Source organism: Apteryx mantelli, chromosome 7 (assembly GCF_036417845.1).
Source record: "Apteryx mantelli isolate bAptMan1 chromosome 7, bAptMan1.hap1, whole genome shotgun sequence".
NCBI lineage: Eukaryota > Metazoa > Chordata > Aves > Apterygiformes > Apterygidae > Apteryx > Apteryx mantelli.
Window position 1 is genome coordinate 31,827,185 of NC_089984.1, and position 17,639 is coordinate 31,844,823.

At 42.3% G+C, this 17,639-nt stretch overlaps 1 protein-coding gene across 1 annotated transcript in view; it reads left to right on the top strand.

Moving 5' to 3' along the window:
• SORCS3 (sortilin related VPS10 domain containing receptor 3) overlaps positions 1-17,375 on the top strand; it is a 315,056-nt gene extending 297,681 nt beyond the window's left edge. Inside the window, exons 21-27 of the mRNA XM_067300219.1 lie at positions 3,075-3,198; positions 6,651-6,763; positions 8,642-8,773; positions 10,620-10,719; positions 12,892-12,997; positions 16,511-16,671; positions 17,284-17,375. Coding sequence (XP_067156320.1) covers positions 3,075-3,198; positions 6,651-6,763; positions 8,642-8,773; positions 10,620-10,719; positions 12,892-12,997; positions 16,511-16,671; positions 17,284-17,348 — 801 coding nt within the window. The 3' untranslated portion in view covers positions 17,349-17,375. The remainder of the gene's footprint in view (positions 1-3,074; positions 3,199-6,650; positions 6,764-8,641; positions 8,774-10,619; positions 10,720-12,891; positions 12,998-16,510; positions 16,672-17,283) is intronic.
• The last annotated feature ends 264 nt before the right edge of the window (positions 17,376-17,639 follow it).

The following is a 17,639-nucleotide window of genomic DNA, read 5'->3' on the forward strand; positions in this document are numbered from 1 at the left end:
TCTACATTATTGAATTGCAATTGAAGGTGGGCACTGAAGTGAGATCAGGGTTGAAAAAATGAGTATTTTTACATGAAAATACGGAATTTGAAATAAAAAATAGCAGAGACACAAGTATTTTATTTTCTCTTTGACAAAGTTGCTTGAGTTGTATCCTCTTACCCTGACTACCAACAATAACAGGAGAAAAAAACAGTGAGTACTTTGTCTACTGGGATTTTGCATCAAGTTAGGAAGCTCACTGTAAGAACTCACTTATTTTTGTGGAGGCATAATTGAGCCACCAAAAGAGCTCAGAAACAAAAACCAGTTACTATAAGTTAGCAAGTTACTGTGGCTTGGTTGAGCTGTGACAACCACCCACACATATATGCTTAGTCCATGACAAGTAAAAGGTAATTCCAAATTGCTTATCCTGCAGTGAAAGAGGAGCATGCAAAAACACATTACAGTTCAGTTACTTTGGGCTCAGTGCTCACACATGGACAGCCATTAAAGTATATCTGAGACAATTTAGACAGTGGTAACTTGATCATCTGCTTAAGCCCTCTAGTGTATCCAGGTGTTAAGAGTTTTCCTGCCAGTGCTTTTGTTCTTAACATAGAAGTTGGCTGTGAATAGGGCCTGAGAAAAAGACTCTTTAAAATAGAAAATAAGCTAGAAAAGGCAGAGAAAACCTGTGCTGTTTGCTGAAGATTTCTACACAGTTCTTGGGGTGCTTGGATCTGGGTTGTCAATATGATCTGTTATCTTTTATATACGTTAGGTCAAATTTCAGACCTGTCAGCAACAGAGTACAGGCAGATTTGGATGTGTTTGGGATGGATGGTTTGGAAATAGCTTTACATGGAGTAGCTAACCCTGGTAACACCTAGGAGTGATTTTACATGTTGCTGAAATAGACTGAGGTGTGGATTAGTAAAGATTTTGCCTTTGCATGTGGCCAAATCCAGAGCATCTTTCATTCTTTGCAAAGTATTCTCTCCAGCCACCTCATGAAGCATACTTCAGCTGTGCCCCTTAGCATTTGACAAAAGTATGGCAAAGGATATAAATATGGCAGCAGCAGCAGCAGCTGCTTTTTTTTTTTTTCCTATGGCACCAATCTGCATCACATCGAATCTCCTTCTGTCATGTTTAATGTACCTCTCAGATCCCTGTCTGTGCCCACTCACAGGCACTCTGTGGTGCTCTTAGTGCAGGTGGAAGAAGCAGACACTGTGATCTGTGTGTGAATTATGTGATGTGGTGTGTAATATTGTTCAGAGTGAATAACTGACATTGTTAGGTGATATATTCAGGTTGCACACTGAAGAATTGCAGTTTCTTTTCCTCTTCAGCCTGTAGGCATCCCAGACAGAACCAAATGTGTCTTGTGTCACTTTGCAGTCTCACTAAGGTACTCTCTGTGCTGCTGCACAGAAGAATGTTGTCTTACACTCAAATGACCTGGCTAAGGCTCTTCTGCTGCCTTCCCCCTCCTGCTGGAACCATTGTACTGAATTTCTTCTGTGCTAATTTTGCAGTATACCCAAAGGCCAATTTGCTTGGATTAACACAGGTCCAGTTTAATAAATGTGTCCAGCTGTCTAATAGGTTTGAGCAAATGAACCTTAAACTGCCTGATTTAATTTAGAGTTAGTTTCCAGGTCTTGGTGCTTGAATTAAAATTAAGGAGTTGGCTGAATGTTAAAACTCCATGATGGAGGTGAAATCAGCCATGGTAATGGAATGTCCAGCCCACAGACATACGAAAAGGAAAAACAGTAATTTTGAAGACCAGATTGGCTCCTCTTTTCTGCCTTTGCATGGAATCACAACCTGTAACCCCCAGGAAGACTACTAATATCACTGCAGTTTGTTATAGGCCCATTCTGCTTGTCCAGGATGTGTGTGTATCTAATTATAAGTCAGCTAGCACTCCAGGGCTAGCATGAGCAGGCATGCTTGCTCACTTGGTCTGCGAGTCCCCTGTGGTTGGAAGAGTTTTTTTCCTGTTGCTTTTTCAGCTCAAGGATGAGGGGTCAAAGTAAGGTGGTATTCTGCAGGGGGCAAAGCTGTTTGCCAGCCTGTGCTATGCCAGTGGAAGCTTTGACTTGGCTACAAAAATGGCATGGATTGCCACTGTTGCGAAATGCTGCTTGGCAGGATGAAGTGTGAGAGCTGGGAGGTTAATGCTTAGTGTTTTTATTTCTCTGGAAACAGATTGGCAGTGGGGTGAAGGCACAACAGCAATGATACAATGAATTTATCCATGCTCTTGGACCTGTATGTGTTTTTGCAATGGAGGCTGGTATCACTATTTCTATTTTAATGTTTTAATCCAAACACAGAGACCTGTCTGTAGACTAGCAATCAGATCAGTAGCGCTGCTAGGACTGGAGCTTTTGATTTTCAATACACAAATCTCTTTCCCCAAACATGGTATTCTTCTCATCTGTATGTGTATCACTGTGAGAGTTTCCTGTTCAGAGAGGAGAGCTGTAGTGCTATTAAGGACATTTTTATTTGAGAAGGTGCAGATAAAGTCAGTCTCTTCTGCCAGGGCTCTGAGCTGGCCAAACGCAGGTCAACTTTACTCTGGAAGACATCCAAAAACATTCAGACATCACTCTCCCTGGCTATTATGCCGTGCTTTCAGCATCGTTAACATAGCCTGCCAGCTTATGGTTGCAGCTAGCTTACACGTCTTAGAGTCTCAGAACATCGACAGGGCAATGCTGAGTGCCCTTTCTCTGTCCTGAGCAGAGTTGCTCTGAGATGGATAGATGGATTTGCATCATAAAAGCAATGGTCAGTCCTAAATCTAAACAACATAAAATGTTTGAAGAAGAATCTGCAAAGGTTTATATCCAAACGCTGGTCTGAGCTGAACCCTGCGTATTGTACAGCTTATATAGCAACTGTATGGGTTTGTGTGTGTGTGTGTGTGTACGCTACTGCGTCTGCAGCACTTATTCTGCCAGAGGAGGAAGGCTATTGTGGCCTGGCGGATCAGCCAGTTGCCTGTTGCTGTGATTCTGAGTCAGTCTTATCCTGATTTTGATATCAACATCTGTGTTTACTTTTTGCAGCCTCTCATCACTTTGGAGAGCAGCATCTCATACACCTTCGCCATGGAGGGGATGAACACTGTCACGGTGCAGGTTGCTGCAGGCAACACCCTGATCCAAGACACCAAGGAGATCGCAGTGCATGGTACCCTCAGTCTTTTTTGAATCACAGCTCAGGGGCTGTCTAGAGGTGAAAAACAGGCAGTTGCTGCTGAACCAAAATGAACTCTTTCTACTCCATAGTGCCTGGAGGAACCTCTGAAGGCAAATATTTATTAACCAAAAATCACATAGATTAGATTTGTGCTGATCGCCAAATGCAGGAGTGAATTGGATGGGGCAACTAGCTAAATCTGTCAGCTCAGCACTGTAGTAAAATGGCTGATATCTCCTTCTTTGCCCATTGACTTCCTGTCTGCATACCCTGACTGGAAGCTTCCAAAATAAAACACTTAGGGCTGTAGCCACAATGTCTTCCCTCCACTTCCTAGCTCTGGAAAGAAGCAGGCATGGTACATTGGTAAGGTGGCCTGAATACAGCCATCATTCCTCTCTGTACAGTGATTGCATAAACAGCAGAGGTCTGGAGGGGTCTGGGAAATAGGGGGGCCGAAATGGCTCTATTGCTGCCACCTCTGTCCGTCTTCCATGCCACAGCTGGAGGTCTGAGTGTGGCTACTGGACTTTCCTGTGGGTGACTTTTGTTATGTTCTTAGCATATCCGCAAATCATGGGTTCCAAAAAGCACCCTTCAGCTGACCAAAGAGCTGTTCCAGTTTGGGGCTTGATAAAGCCTGAGTGGAATGGCTCTCTCAGCAATTCTGGCCAGGTCTTTGGAGATTTCTCCAAGGAATAATTATCTCCCCAGTGCTATTCATTTGTCTTATCCAGTTGTTGGCATCCAGCATTCCAGGGCGAGCTTTTCTTTGAATGGCAAGTTTATTGAGAGATGTGGACTTCAAATAATTGAGGTTCCACTATGTGGTTGAGCTATGTGTCTTGTTTCAATAATTAGAAGATAAATAAATGCCCCGCTGGTGGCTCGAAAGCTCTATGTTCAGAGTTAACAAGCAGCTAAACAAGTATTTATTGATTGCCTAGCTGTGAAATGCAATGGGACTTAATAATCTGATAATATGATTTAGTAATACCCAAACTTACTATTAGCAAATGTAAGTAACTCTCTACTCGATCGTTTGGGGCATTACAAAATGCAGTGTGTAGTTCTGAGAAACTGTTGCAGCTTTCCACTGGTTTCTGGAACAAACTTGTATCAAGCTTATCAGAGCACAGGCTGAGAAGGTGCCCTTAGGTGATCTTGTTCTGTACTTTTTAGTTGTGAAGTAAAGATCCCAGTAGGTCCCACAGAGCATTCCTCACTCTCTGCTTTCAAACATCCTGTAAGGAATTTTGCCTTTCTGTGCAAAAGATCCAAAGCTTAAGGGCTCTATCACAGAGAGGAATTCATCCAGCTGAAATGTCCAAATAGTCCTAGCTGTACCACACTGGAGACTGACCTGGTCTAAGGAGAGCGTCGTTCTAGACCCCAAATCTGGTGATCATTTCAAGTTTGAGTACATAAACGAGAGACACCCTTGCTAAATGTGTGCTCTAGTAAATTTGTGTTACCAATCCTATCTATGTCCTATGTTAAGTTATGACAGCTCTAAGCAGGAGGGTACGGCTTTGCTATGTTAGCAGTGGGAGAGGGGATTTATGCAGGGTTTTCTCAGTTTGTGGTTAACAGCGGAGAATTTATTCAAAAAATAAATTGGAAATGGTAGTGAGCGTTCAAAAGTCAAAAGCTTTGTATGCCAGGCTCTGGATTAAGCCTTCAGAAGTTTAGAGGGTTTTCCCACTCTGTTTTATGCTTGTTTTATTTAAAAATATATTGCAACATATAAAAAGAAAGAACAGATCTTGCAAAATACGCAAGAGAAATGCTGTGCTGGTACTTCCCTGCTATTCTGTAGATTTCCTCATTTATACTCTTGCTAGTTTAGCTTGATCTAAAACTGGTAGCTTCTTACAAATGATTAATGTTACTTATTTGAAGTGTCTAGACATCAGGTGCTTCAAGGTGAGGCATGGCACATATCCATAAACAGAAAGGAGAGTCTTCTACCCTGAGAACTTATGTGATTCCCATTCTGGATCTGTGCCTCTGGCCCAAATCCATCGTGCACATTTGTCATAAGGATTCTGGGCTTGGACTCTGGTGTTCAGCATATCTGAAGAGTAGAACCTGCATAAATTTCTCAAGAGCTTCCTGTTGTCAAAGAAAGCTTTGCAGCATGACTAGTGGGTCCACTGCACGTTGACTTCCGTGCAGCAGAAGATGCACGTTTCAAGTCTCCCTTCTGTAATGCAGGGCTGGCCAGTCTGTTCTTCAGCTGTGGGCTGCATGCCAGTTTTGGTGTAACTCTGTGGGACCACTTCCTAGATACACGTCAGAGCATGGACAGCGGGCAAGGTTAAGCATCTGGGCTTGTTCTAATGACCCGAGAGGCATTCAAAATCATGCCATAGTTATAAAGACATCGTCTGTTTGGCTAGTCCTACTCTAAAGAATAACATGCTACAGCAAGTATATATGGAGATACTCCTGGTAAATGGAGATATCCCTTTTGTTCTAGATAGTACCTTGTGGTGATGAAAATCTCATGACTGGCAAATGTGTTATAGCTGTAACTAAGCAAGCTTCAGTTCCCAGCATCAAAGATCAAGAGATCCCAGCAGGCTCTGGAATGATCACTAGAGAACAGCCAGGCAAGAGAGAAATAAAACAAGGGAGAAACCAGTCTATCTTAGGTGAAAACTGGTGCTGAGATGGAGGGTTGGAGATAGCCCCTAAGGGAAGGTGTGGGTTTTTCCTAGGGAAAGGCTCTTATGCCAACAGTGGAATGATTCTGGTGACATTAGAGGGGAGAGTTGGAGCTGGAGAAATTTTTTTAATTGTTCTGTATCTGAAGTCAATCTAGGAACTTTTTCTTCCTCCCCGCAATCTGTCAATTAGGAATTAATTTCAGAGTGTTTCATGAATAGCCGTTGCTTGATTAGCCTGTCATTAGCACTATTGGGCTCTGATTTGTTGGGGTATTAACCGCTCATGGCTTCTCTCCAGGACAGCAAACAGATAATGCCTGCTTTTGAAAACATATGACTTACAGTAAGTGTTTGCTCTGCAGAGCACAATGCATGCAATTGCACAGACCTCCCAAATTTCAGCCAGATGCCACCTTATTTACTGGTCAGCTTCTTTGTAAGCAGGATCTGATGAAGTTTGGTGGCAAAATTACAAAACTCAGAGGCATCACAAAAGGAAGGCATCCTCTCACATCCCTCATTCTTTCTTCCATTTCTTCTGGGAAGAGCTGCAAGTTGACATTAGGGCAAAATATTCTTTATAAGGACATTTTTACCTTGCAAGCTTTCTATCCTACTTAGTGTTAGTCTGCGCTTTTTCTTCCTTCATCCTTTCCTCTCTCTGTTTTGAGATTCTTTAATTATGGTCTTTCTGTTAACTTCCACAAGCTTTGGCTGTTCCCTGAGTACTGCTCATTTAATCTTCTCATTGATACTGTTTTTCTGCTCCAGAGTATTTCCAGTCTCAACTCCTGTCATTTTCTCCTAACTTGGACTACCACAACCCTGACATCCCAGAATGGAGACAAGACATTGGCAAAGTCATCAAGAGAGCTCTAGCACAGGTGAGCATCTGTTTCGTCTTCTTCTGTGCAAACATTGACGAGGCTGTTAAAACACGCAGACTTTTTAGCATGCTAGCCTAGAAGAATGGGAAGGAACGGCAGTAATGAAGCTATCATTTTAAATTGACTGCTTCTTAATGTGCTGGATCTTTTTATAGAGACAAATTATATTAGGAATTTTGTGGAAATATTATAATTACTGTTATTAATGTTTCTGTGACATTTTTGAGCCTTTAGTATCCCTGAGGACTTTACATATTCTAGATTGTAATAGCATCACTATTATTCTTATTTTGCCAAATGGATAGTACAGGATTCAGTTTTCTACTCCAAACCTTTGGGTAGTGTTACTGTGTGTTTTTCAAGAGCTGATCTATCCCATCCCAGAAGACTGGCACTGTAGTATGTTAGATGCATGAGAAAGAACTTTTTAGCTGTTCCTGATATTCAGACTCCTAATGGAGCTAAGTGTAGCAACTAGTAAATATTGCAAAGCTCTGCTCACTATCCAGCTGGGGCAAAAAATGAGGATTGAGAGGGAAAACAAACTTACTTTTTAAAATAAAAAGACAAAACTTCTGGGGTTGAAGATACTGAATCCTCCTTTAGGATTAATTAGAATATGTGAACTAGTACTCAAATTCTTGCAGGAAAGGGGACAGAATAATTTATGTTATCAAATAGGCAGTGACTTTGGTTTTGTGTGAAATCAGGAGATAGATTTAAAGGAAACTTTTGTGTTTTTAATTTACTTTCTGCCAAAAAGAATCTTGTGTTTTTGCTTCAGCCACAGCTGTTCTTAGAAATGGAAGCTGATTAATTTTACAGGGAAAGTACATTCCTGGTCAGCTTTTCCTATCTGCAGGCCACTCCAAATTTGCATTTATGAGAGTTTCCTTGATTGTTTTCCCGTCCTGACAAAACACCTAGTTCATTTGTTTAAAATTGTTCTTCCCTTTTACTGTATTCAGAGTCAAGTTTGCAGAAAAAATAAATAATGTTGTAACTATGAATGGTTACAGACAACAGTAGAAATCACATTGAAGTGCTTGCTTGTGCATCCTTTTTGGACTATTTGGTTGCAGCCTATGGGTTATGCTTACAGGACAGTTCACCGGGGATAGGCTGCCACCTTGATATTATTTAGCTCAGGAATGAGCTGGAGGCAGGGTAGGACCAGGGAGCTCATGGGGTTAGCCTCCAGGAGTTTCTGAGAGAGGAGAAGCTTCCTGCCCAACTGCAGATGCACAGCACGGATTTGGGGAGAGAGGGTAGTAGTGTTAGCGGGCAGGTCATGCTGAAGCAGGTTGTGAACATCAGATCTGGAACCAGCTGTTTGGCAAACTGAGCAGTTCCTAGCACAGCCACCAGTCAGCCCCTGAAGTGAAAGAACTCCGAGTGGAGACATTAAGACAGTCGTTTGCATATGGCAAGTGGAGATCTCCATAACTTGATATTAGAAGGTGATTTCAGGCAGTTTTGTCCCCATTTGTTGCATACTTGCCAGTGGTTGCTCAGAGCCAGGCTCTCTGACCCTGACTTTGGGTTCATTCTTTTGTAGTGAGAGGGACTATATGGAAAATTCAGATCTGGAGACATGGTAGGTTTGGATTTTGAACACAGGGTTGAGATCTTTGGATCTAGGGATATTGTCAAGCCTACCTTACCTCTAGAAATGAAGTAGAGGAGAGTGAGTCATTAGAGGAACCTCACTCTCACCAAACGGCAGAACAGCTCATTAGGGCCACATGCCTATAGCAGAACAAATCACAATTTGATGGAAGTACAATTTCCCATAGTCAGTGGAAACATCAGTAATAGAATGGCAGCTAGTGACTTTTTACTTTTTTTAAACTTTTTTTTTATTACTTTTTTTAGGTGACTGGTGTCCCTGATGAACAGATCTTGGTAGCTGTATTTCCTGGGCTGCCTACCTCTGCTGAACTCTTCATACTGCCCTGTAAAAACACAACAGAGAGGAGGAAAAGCAGTGAGGCTGATCTGGAGCAAGTAAGGAAAGAAGGATTCACAGAACATTCATTTGCATCATATCATTTGCAGATGGGCCCCTAAATCTGTGTAGCACTGGAAATGACTTGCAACAAGCATGAGGGATGTGCATGCATCTGGGACTGGAGCAGTATAGTTTATGGCATTAAAAAATGATTTTTACAAGGAAAATGGACTTTCCAAGTACCTTACTGAGATGTGTCACAGTCTACCAGCAGTGGTTCTTCCTGGATCAGTGGTGTGTCCTCATTATAGCAGTTATGGCCAAAGAAACCTTGAATATATACTGCCTTCGCTGCCTGGAGAAATGGTAATAGACACAGGCCAAAGCAGCAAGATAATATACTGAGGTTTACTAAAAATAAATCAGGCTCTTCAGCTCGTATATCACCAGAACAAGACCTCTTTATTCTGCAGCAGCGAATGGCGTGTGCAAACTATATTTGGAAGTTACAAAATCCATCCATTTAGATAAATAGGTAATTACAGTGATGAATAGCAACAGTGATATGCAGGCAAGGGAAGAGCTAGGAACAACAGCTCTAGTCTGCTGAAGCTTTCATGCTAGAATTACCAAGTGATTAAATCAGCTCTATAAAGGCAGGAGGAGTGAAGTACTGCTGGAAAAGCTGCTTAGCTCAAGCTAATATTCTTGTTTGCACCATTTTTACTGTGTGAAAGCTATGTGTGAAGCATCTCAAAGCAGCTACAGGACTAACTCTGCTGTGATCAAACATTAAATAACTCAGAGGACTGCTAAATTCTTTGGAAGCTCTTGTCACCCACTGAGGAATGTCAGTTCCCTCGGGGTAGTACATTTGTGATAGAAAACTAGCAAAGCTAGTTTTAAATTTACATTGCTGAGTGTGCAGAAAAGATGCATGGTTGTGGGGAGGTCTGGAAGGTTATGAGGAGGGATTTTCTTGGGATCTTTTCTGTCCTGTTCAGTGAGTCTATCCAGAATAGATTTCTCTCTGAACAAGCTAACGGGACAGTATCTCATATGTGAGTATTATGCAGATATCTCATATCAGGTCTCTGACCCAGCTGATCATGAGGCCTCAATCTCTAGGGTTCTGATTTTATTTGACAGTCTACTTGTTTGGACTTTGGCAACTGTTGGTGGCTTCTGCTTGAGGAGCTCTGTCCTGGAGAGTAAGCCATCAGAACTACTCTAAGGACACCAGACATTAGCAGGCTCAGGCTCTGGTGAGGCAACCGAATAACACGTCGTAGCTGGGTTGCTTGGCCATAAGTAACCTCCACTCCAAGGCCCCACTTCTAAATGAAGGAGAAATATGGCAAGTGTGACATTAACCTTCAAAACTGAATTGTAGCATCCCCAGCATCCTATTTAAACAGAAGCTGCAAGACTGAGATTATCTTGAATGAAAGTGAGTAAAAAAGTGTTGCTAGGTTGGACCCAGCTCAGTTCCAGCATGATGCCAAGGCAGAAGTTCTCAGGGATTTCAGAGGATGTTATGGAGGGTGAAGGATCATTATTTCTCTTCCAAAAACATTTTGAACATTTTGCTAATTTTACTTCTTGATTTTCTTCCCAGGAGAGGCATAGTAACATACTCTGTAAGTCTCAAAAGTGCACCTGTCCTATAGGGAGAACTGTGTGGAATAACACTCAGTTCCATCTACAGCATATGCACATGTTCTCTCTTCTGTTCTTCCTCAGTCTCTCACCTCCCTTCCTCTTCTCCACTCTCTTCTCCTTCTTCCTGAAGCCAATAAGAGATGTTAGTCAAAATTCTTAGGCTACATGCATTCCTGAATGTTCTTTCAAGCTGGTTCTATTGTGTATTTTAACTTGTTGTATCTCTTATTATTTCATCAGGTTGTTGAAATCCTTTTTAACGCTCTCAACCAGAACCTGGTCCAGTTTGAACTGAAGCCTGGTGTTGAAGTCATTGTGTATGTCACTCAGTTAACATTAGGTGAGTGTGGAGTCAAATGTGTGACTGTGGTTCTCTTGAGGCTTCAGACTACTGCAGAAGAACAGGTCTAGATCAGAGCACTCACACAGTTGGTAGATGCTACTGAGATACTTAGGATGGATCATACCAAGACACTGTCTGTGGCAGAAGAAAGAAGTGTTAAAAACAGAATCCTGCAGTGGCATCTTTACGCACCAGTTTGTACAAGTATTAAAAGCACCATTTAGGAGTTCTCTATGGCTTAATTAATGTGTTGATGTTTTTCAAGTGTTTTAAGAAAATCAGGTGAATGGTATTCTATTAAGCCTTCATCCTGCTCCTGTGGAATTCAGTGGATGTATTCTTACTAACTTTCATGGACATTGAATTGTTTGCTTATTGCAAAGGGCTTCCTAATGTTATGACTATCTGGGAAGCTTTACATGGGCAAAGTACTCATGAAAAGAAGACCTAGGCCTCTTGCAGAGGAATACTTGCCTGAAGAGTGACTTCTTTCTACATATTAGCACTTATTTAAATTTGAATGCTATCTATCTCCGATTTCATGCAGAGTAGTGAATAGTCCCTTTAAACATCATCACCCCCTTTCCTTTAGACCACCTTAGTGTGAAGCCAAGCTATTGCTGAGAATTTAGACCACCCTAGTATGAAGCTCTCATCTATTGCTAAGATACTGATTTCTATAGAGCAGATGCTGGATTTATTTTGCCCTTGGTTTTGATGACTGCCTTTGCAGTTATCTGAGAAGTGGGATCTCATGCAAGTGACATTGCTGATAGCCTCTCTGAGAGATGGCAGTTCATGTCCTAGGATGGTACATTTCAACCTCCCTTTTCATGAGACTTTCAGAGAGCCAAGAGCTGGGCTAAATCATGGTTCATGACTTGTCCCACAGGTAATGCCTTTGCATCTTTACTCTCTGACTGTTGCTTGGGGGTGAGATTTGGACATTAACAGGCGCAGGCTGGAATGAATTAATCTGCAAAACTGGGATCTAGATCCAAATGGCTGCAGCCCTCTGGTTCAGGATCTGGTTTTTTTCTAGTAAGAGACTGTAAAGTGCAGATTTAGGTGACAATGCTCAACTATTCTCACACCCCTCAAACTGGGGTGCTGGATCTGCATTTGTTTCATGATCATTCCCATAGTATTTTGATTCAGATGAAACAGGAGCCAGTTCTTTTCCAAGAAAGAGTCTGTAGAAATGGTGAAAGCCGGACACTGGCAGGATCAGACTCTTAAGTGGGAAGATTTGGGTGTGGGACCAGAAGTGGTTTTATCTGCATAGACTTGTTCCCATCCTGTGGGTGACAGAAAAAGAACAGAGAACAATAAAAAACCTGAACCAAATATTTATGCAGAATGAGAAATACTCGGCTGCTACTTGCAATCATTTGTACATCATTAGGGACTTTTCACTGGACTCTTGATTCTCGGCACAGTGCTCAGACCATTAAGCCATAGATGCCTCCCCCGATGAGCTGTGGGAGTAACTGTACGCACAATATTTTATAATAGACTTTCTTTAGCCTGCTAAAAATGCCAAGCATAGATGGATCAGAGCTCCACAATGTTATAATGTAGTGCATGCTTAGGTCTATGATTATTTCTTTGGGCTCCTCCCCAGTATGAAAACTGAACTCAGTTAAAAAGTCATGGGCATACATCTAACGTCCAGTAGCCCTGAGGTTTCTCACAAGATCAAATCCCTGTTACGTGTGAGACAGACTTGACCGTGGAAGATGGGAGACATAGTGTTCATGGATGCTCTGAGATAGCTTCTCCAAAGCAGAACAGACATAACCCACAGTTCCCGTGTATTGAGCCATACTTCATAAATTTCATTGCTGCTCCAGTCCATGGGAAAGCCTAAGATGGGATAGCCCAGAGTATTAACACGGGAACAATCAGCCATTCAGCTGAGCATGGCTTGGCGGTGCCTTTTCACTAGAAGATGTTAGACTGCACTGTATTGAAAAGGGAGCTTGGCTTTCAAAGGACAAGGGAATCAATTTGTTTCCTACTGATAGGCCTTGCTGAAAACAGCATGTGTCATGCAGTAGTGATAATGAAGCAAATGTAGCAGAGAGAGAAGTGAGCTCAACACTCTGATACTTGTATGTTCCCCAGTAAGTATCTTGCAAATGTAATGCTCTCCCTTTCCTCCTGCAGCACCCCTTGTTGATTCCAGCACGGGTCACAGCAGTTCGGCAATGCTGATGTTGTTGTCTGTGGTCTTTGTAGGCTTGGCTGTTTTTTTAATCTACAAATTCAAGAGGTAAGTCGAGAAAATTTTGAGGGTGGGAGGAAGAGACGATGGGTGGTTTCTAAGAAAGCTAGGTAGAGCAGTGCCTGAACTGTAGACATAAAGTGAGTTATATTGGTTTAAGGTTTGAATTTTTTAAGAAATAGTAGTCAAAATGACACTGTCCATTAGGAAGAATGTGAGTTTCTATCAGTTGAAGATTTGGCCATTAATAGCCCTAGGCCTGCATGGATTAACAACCTTGAGATCTGACCTTGAGATTCAGCCTTTTCTTACAGTCAGAAGTGCATGTCTTGAGAATCTCTGACCTGGGCTTCTCGACCTGACTGACTGTCAGCAGACCCAGATGTTCAGTGATCCTGCCAAAGGGATAGGTTGCTCTGGGTCTCTCTGGAATCACAGCTAGTACATGTGAAACATCGCAGCTCATTGAAGGTGTGGATCCCATGGGCTGAGCTGTATTTGAAAGATGAGAGACATTTTCATCTTGCAGTGCTGGCTGGCAGCGACTTTATAAACAGGCAGTAGAACAGCAATGAATAAACTTTGAGCTTTGCAGTCCAGTGTGATAACATTTTACTCTTGAATTTCAGAGGTTCAGGGCACGGAAGAATGAGTCTGTTTCCTATACATCTTGTTCACAAGAGATCAGAATATCAGCATCTGATGAGCAAATACTTCCTTTATTTAGAGTAGAAGTTGTGTGATCCTTCCTATTATGTCAGGAAGTGCTAACACTGCAAGGAGCTGCTCACAGCTGCTGTAGTGGAGAACAGTCTCTGTTTGCCTTTGGTTACTTCAAGATCACATCTCTCTTGTTCTCAAATATATAAGAAAGGCTATCTCCTGCCCCTCCACCACAAGCTCAGTGCTCTGGAAGCTCACCAATACCCCAAAATCAAGCTGTGATCTGCATCAGCAGACTTGTTTGAACCACAGGCCAGAAGTGGGAACCCTGCGTGCTTACTGAGTATTGAGCTACTCAATACAAACCTAGTCAAAAACCACATGCTGGGATGTCTCCATATGTTCTCTGGCCATCTTGCCAAATGTCTTCATACAGCAGCATCTCATCTGTATCTTGCAAAGTGAATAGCTTAATCTTGCAGAGGAACAGGTGTGATTATGTTAAGGTAGGGAGACTCAAAGCCACAAAGGTTTGTGTTAAGCGTCAAAATGCCTTTGGGAATCTGGGCTAAGATTTCTCTTTTTCACTTTGCTTTGGCAGGCTGCAGGTCTTGTTATGCAGCTACAGCTCATAAAACTGACTCCCATACTCCTTAAGTATCCTGAGCCTTAATAAAAACTTGAGCATAATTTCTCTGCACCTGATTCTATTCTGCTGCATGCTGAGCTTCCCATATACCCTGCTCCAAGCCTGGATGTTGAGAGCAGCCATCAGCCTTCTGCTGTGCTCCAGGACTGGGAAGACACTGCCTTTCCAAACCTGGCCAAAAATGGAATGTATTACAAGTCTGGAAAGTAAAATGGTGGTTAAAGTATGGGTTTTGCTTAACCCAAAGCTTGTCAGCTTGCTTTCCATTCTTGTCTGCTCTGCTGCAAACAAGACAAACCCATCAAACTAACAAAAGTTAGGATTGAGTCAGAAACCGAGAGTGTTCTGGGGTAGATATTTCAGAACAGAAAGCAACTTTTTCAGTTCCATCCAAAACCTCTGGATCAATGGATCAGAGGTGAGAGCTGGTGACAACTCTTAATGGAAAAAGGAGGTGAAAACAAAAGCTTTCCTCAAGCTCTCAGTGTTCCAGAGGTCCATTAGCAATATGTACTTTTCTGATTAACTGTGATCCTGGCCTGAATACACAACTGCTGTTTACAGGAAAAGGTTGAGGGGAGAGCGTGGGCCTGCATGAATTTTTAATTCCACAAATTTATAGAATCGGCACTTTGCCGGTTTGCACACAGACTCCTTGTTATGAGTCCATCAAGTTGTAGACTCAGCAGGCATGTTAAACATTGTGCTGCCAGAGAGATGCTTGTTGAGGAATCCTGGATGAAAAAGGAGGGGGAAAGGTGGGGAAATGGGTTGTGAAAAAGTTGTTTCTCTTCTAGGAAGTCTAGCATATAGCAGGTCTGTACTGTGTCTTTATGTGTGCTGGATAACAGCGAGGTAATGGGACAGTCTGAGTGTATGTGTGAGGGTGTATGTGTGCTGGGAAGTACAACAGGGTTGTGTGTGTGTGTGTGTGTGTATGCATGCACACATGCACAGCTGACTCAGTTCCTTTTTTCCCTGTCTGCGGTACCTGGAGGCTCTCTGCCTTAAAACCCTAAAGAGCTCACACTTTCTGTGTTGTTGGCAGAGAGTCTGAGGCAGCTCCTCTTGTTTTCTTCAGAATTTTGGGTGGGGAAACCTAGGGAAATTTAGGGGGGCAAACAAAGGTTCTCCTCTCCAAATATGCAGTATGTGTGAATCGTGAAAGTGATAACATGCAAATTCTCATAGTTAATTCATTCACTGCTTACCGAAATGTGATTCACAACCATATAACTACCAAGTGTGCCTTCTCTGTGTAGCGTTTGTGTTTGTTAGTGATCTATAAAGCACGTTTGTGGATAAGAAAGGAAAGGGGTGGGAGAAAGGGAGAAGAACAGGAAATTTGTTAACTGTTGCTAAACATCCCAAATATGTCTTGATTTCATGTTGGTTAAGAGCAGAATGCCAAATCAAGCCACAAGTAATTTGATGCCAAAACATCACTGGAGTAAAATCAGCGTAGCTCTCTTGAATTCATGAGGTTTGAGACAATTTCCACTGCTTTCAATCTGTGACATATCCAGCAGCAGAAAGGTTAGCATAAAGAGATAGCATTTTATATAGCTTCTTTTGAAGGCATCTTCTTTCTCTCTACCTTGTGCTTTAAGTAACAGAACAAATCCTCTGAATTTCTCTCATTTGGGCAGTGTGGAATGCATGGCACAGAGTTCTTTTAAGGGTATTAAAAAACAAAATTGGTCACCTTCTCACAGGCCACTGCACACGCACAATCTTAGCAACCTCTACTGGGTCACTGTGGGTCTATCTATAGAAAAAAATCTAGCAGGTTTTTTTCAATTGATAGTAGTGCTCAAATAGATTTTTAATTTTGGGTTCCAGTGCACCGCTGATCCTGTAATAGGTGCACAGAATTGGCAATTGCAACTGATTGTACTTAGCTGATTGCTGCTGTCTGAGCGGGATGTACAGTGTCCCCTGTGTTCTCATTTAAAAGGACCAGAATATTTAGGTTTGCAGTTGGAGGGGCCCTTGGGCACAGGATAGGAAGGCAGTGGCCTGAGACTTGGGGTAGTTTTAAGCTAGTGTTAGAATTAGTGGTAGCTAATGGCGCTCTGAGAGCTGAGCATCACTGTGATGCTTTCACCATTCTGAGAGCTAGTACTCTACATCAGTGCAGGTGCTGTGTTTCTGGGATCAGTCTCAATTTAATTGGTCTTATTCATCAATGACATGCCAAAAATCCCCGATTTACAAAATATAACCTCTTGTTTCCTTTTCCTGTGCAGGAAAATCCCTTGGATTAATATCTATGCCCAAGTTCAGCACGACAAGGAGCAGGAAATGATTGGCTCTGTCAGCCAAAGTGAAAATGCCCCCAAAATCACCTTAAGTGAGTTCACAGACCCAGAGGAGCTGATGGACAAAGAGCTGGACACGCGAGTGATCGGTGAGGCACAGCTTTCTGCTGGGGCTTGTTTCACAGCGTGGGTGAGGATGTTGATCACTGGTGTATCAGGGGAGGCAGTGACCGTGACCCCAGGTACCACTGCTGGGGAGCTCTGAGCCCAGGGCACTGAGGTAGGGAAAAACTTCCTTTCTGGAACATGGTAGCAGGGAGTTTTTTCCTAGAGCTTTTCAGCCTTTCTCATGGTGTTACATGTCCAGCATAAGAACCTGGAAGCAGTAAGAGGTAGGTAGTCATAAGTAATGGCTGTGACTGTCACCTCTGCCTGTTCATGACCCTCTCTCTCCTGAGGGATCCCAAATGCCCTGAACCCTCAGAAGAATTGGCAAAACCAAACTTACATGGTTGTTTTGCTACCATTACAGGTGAATGTCACCTATGGCTTACTGAATTACTGCTGGTCAGCTGAGCTGTAGTAACTGACTTTGTGCGTGCTCTGTGCTTACTGCAAATGCAAAGCAGGATGGGTTGCTTTTAAGCACCTTTTCTGTCTGTACACTTGCACAAGCACATCGTAAGAGGGATTGAGAAGCAGTATAGACCAGACTGTTGAAGCCACTGCACTGACTCTCTTCTCCATTTTCTCCCTCATAGGAAGCATCTCAACAATTGCCAACAGCGAAAGCACAAAGGAAATCCCTAACTGCACTAGTGTTTAATACTGGGAATACACTTGGTCTACAACATTTCTGACTTTTTATTTGTAATTATTATTGTTATTATTATTATGAAAAAAAGAAAGAGTTATATGTCATTATTATCATTTGGGAGGGGATGGGGTGGGTGTTTTCTGTTTACCAGGGCTGCATTCATAAATAGCAGAGGTTCTTAGTATTTGAGAAATACTCATCAGATTAGAAAGAAGAAGCAAAGAATGAGTCAAGAGTACAATGGGATTTGAATGCCAGCCTCCCATTAAGTACAGAATGGGAATTAGGTATTCAAATCCA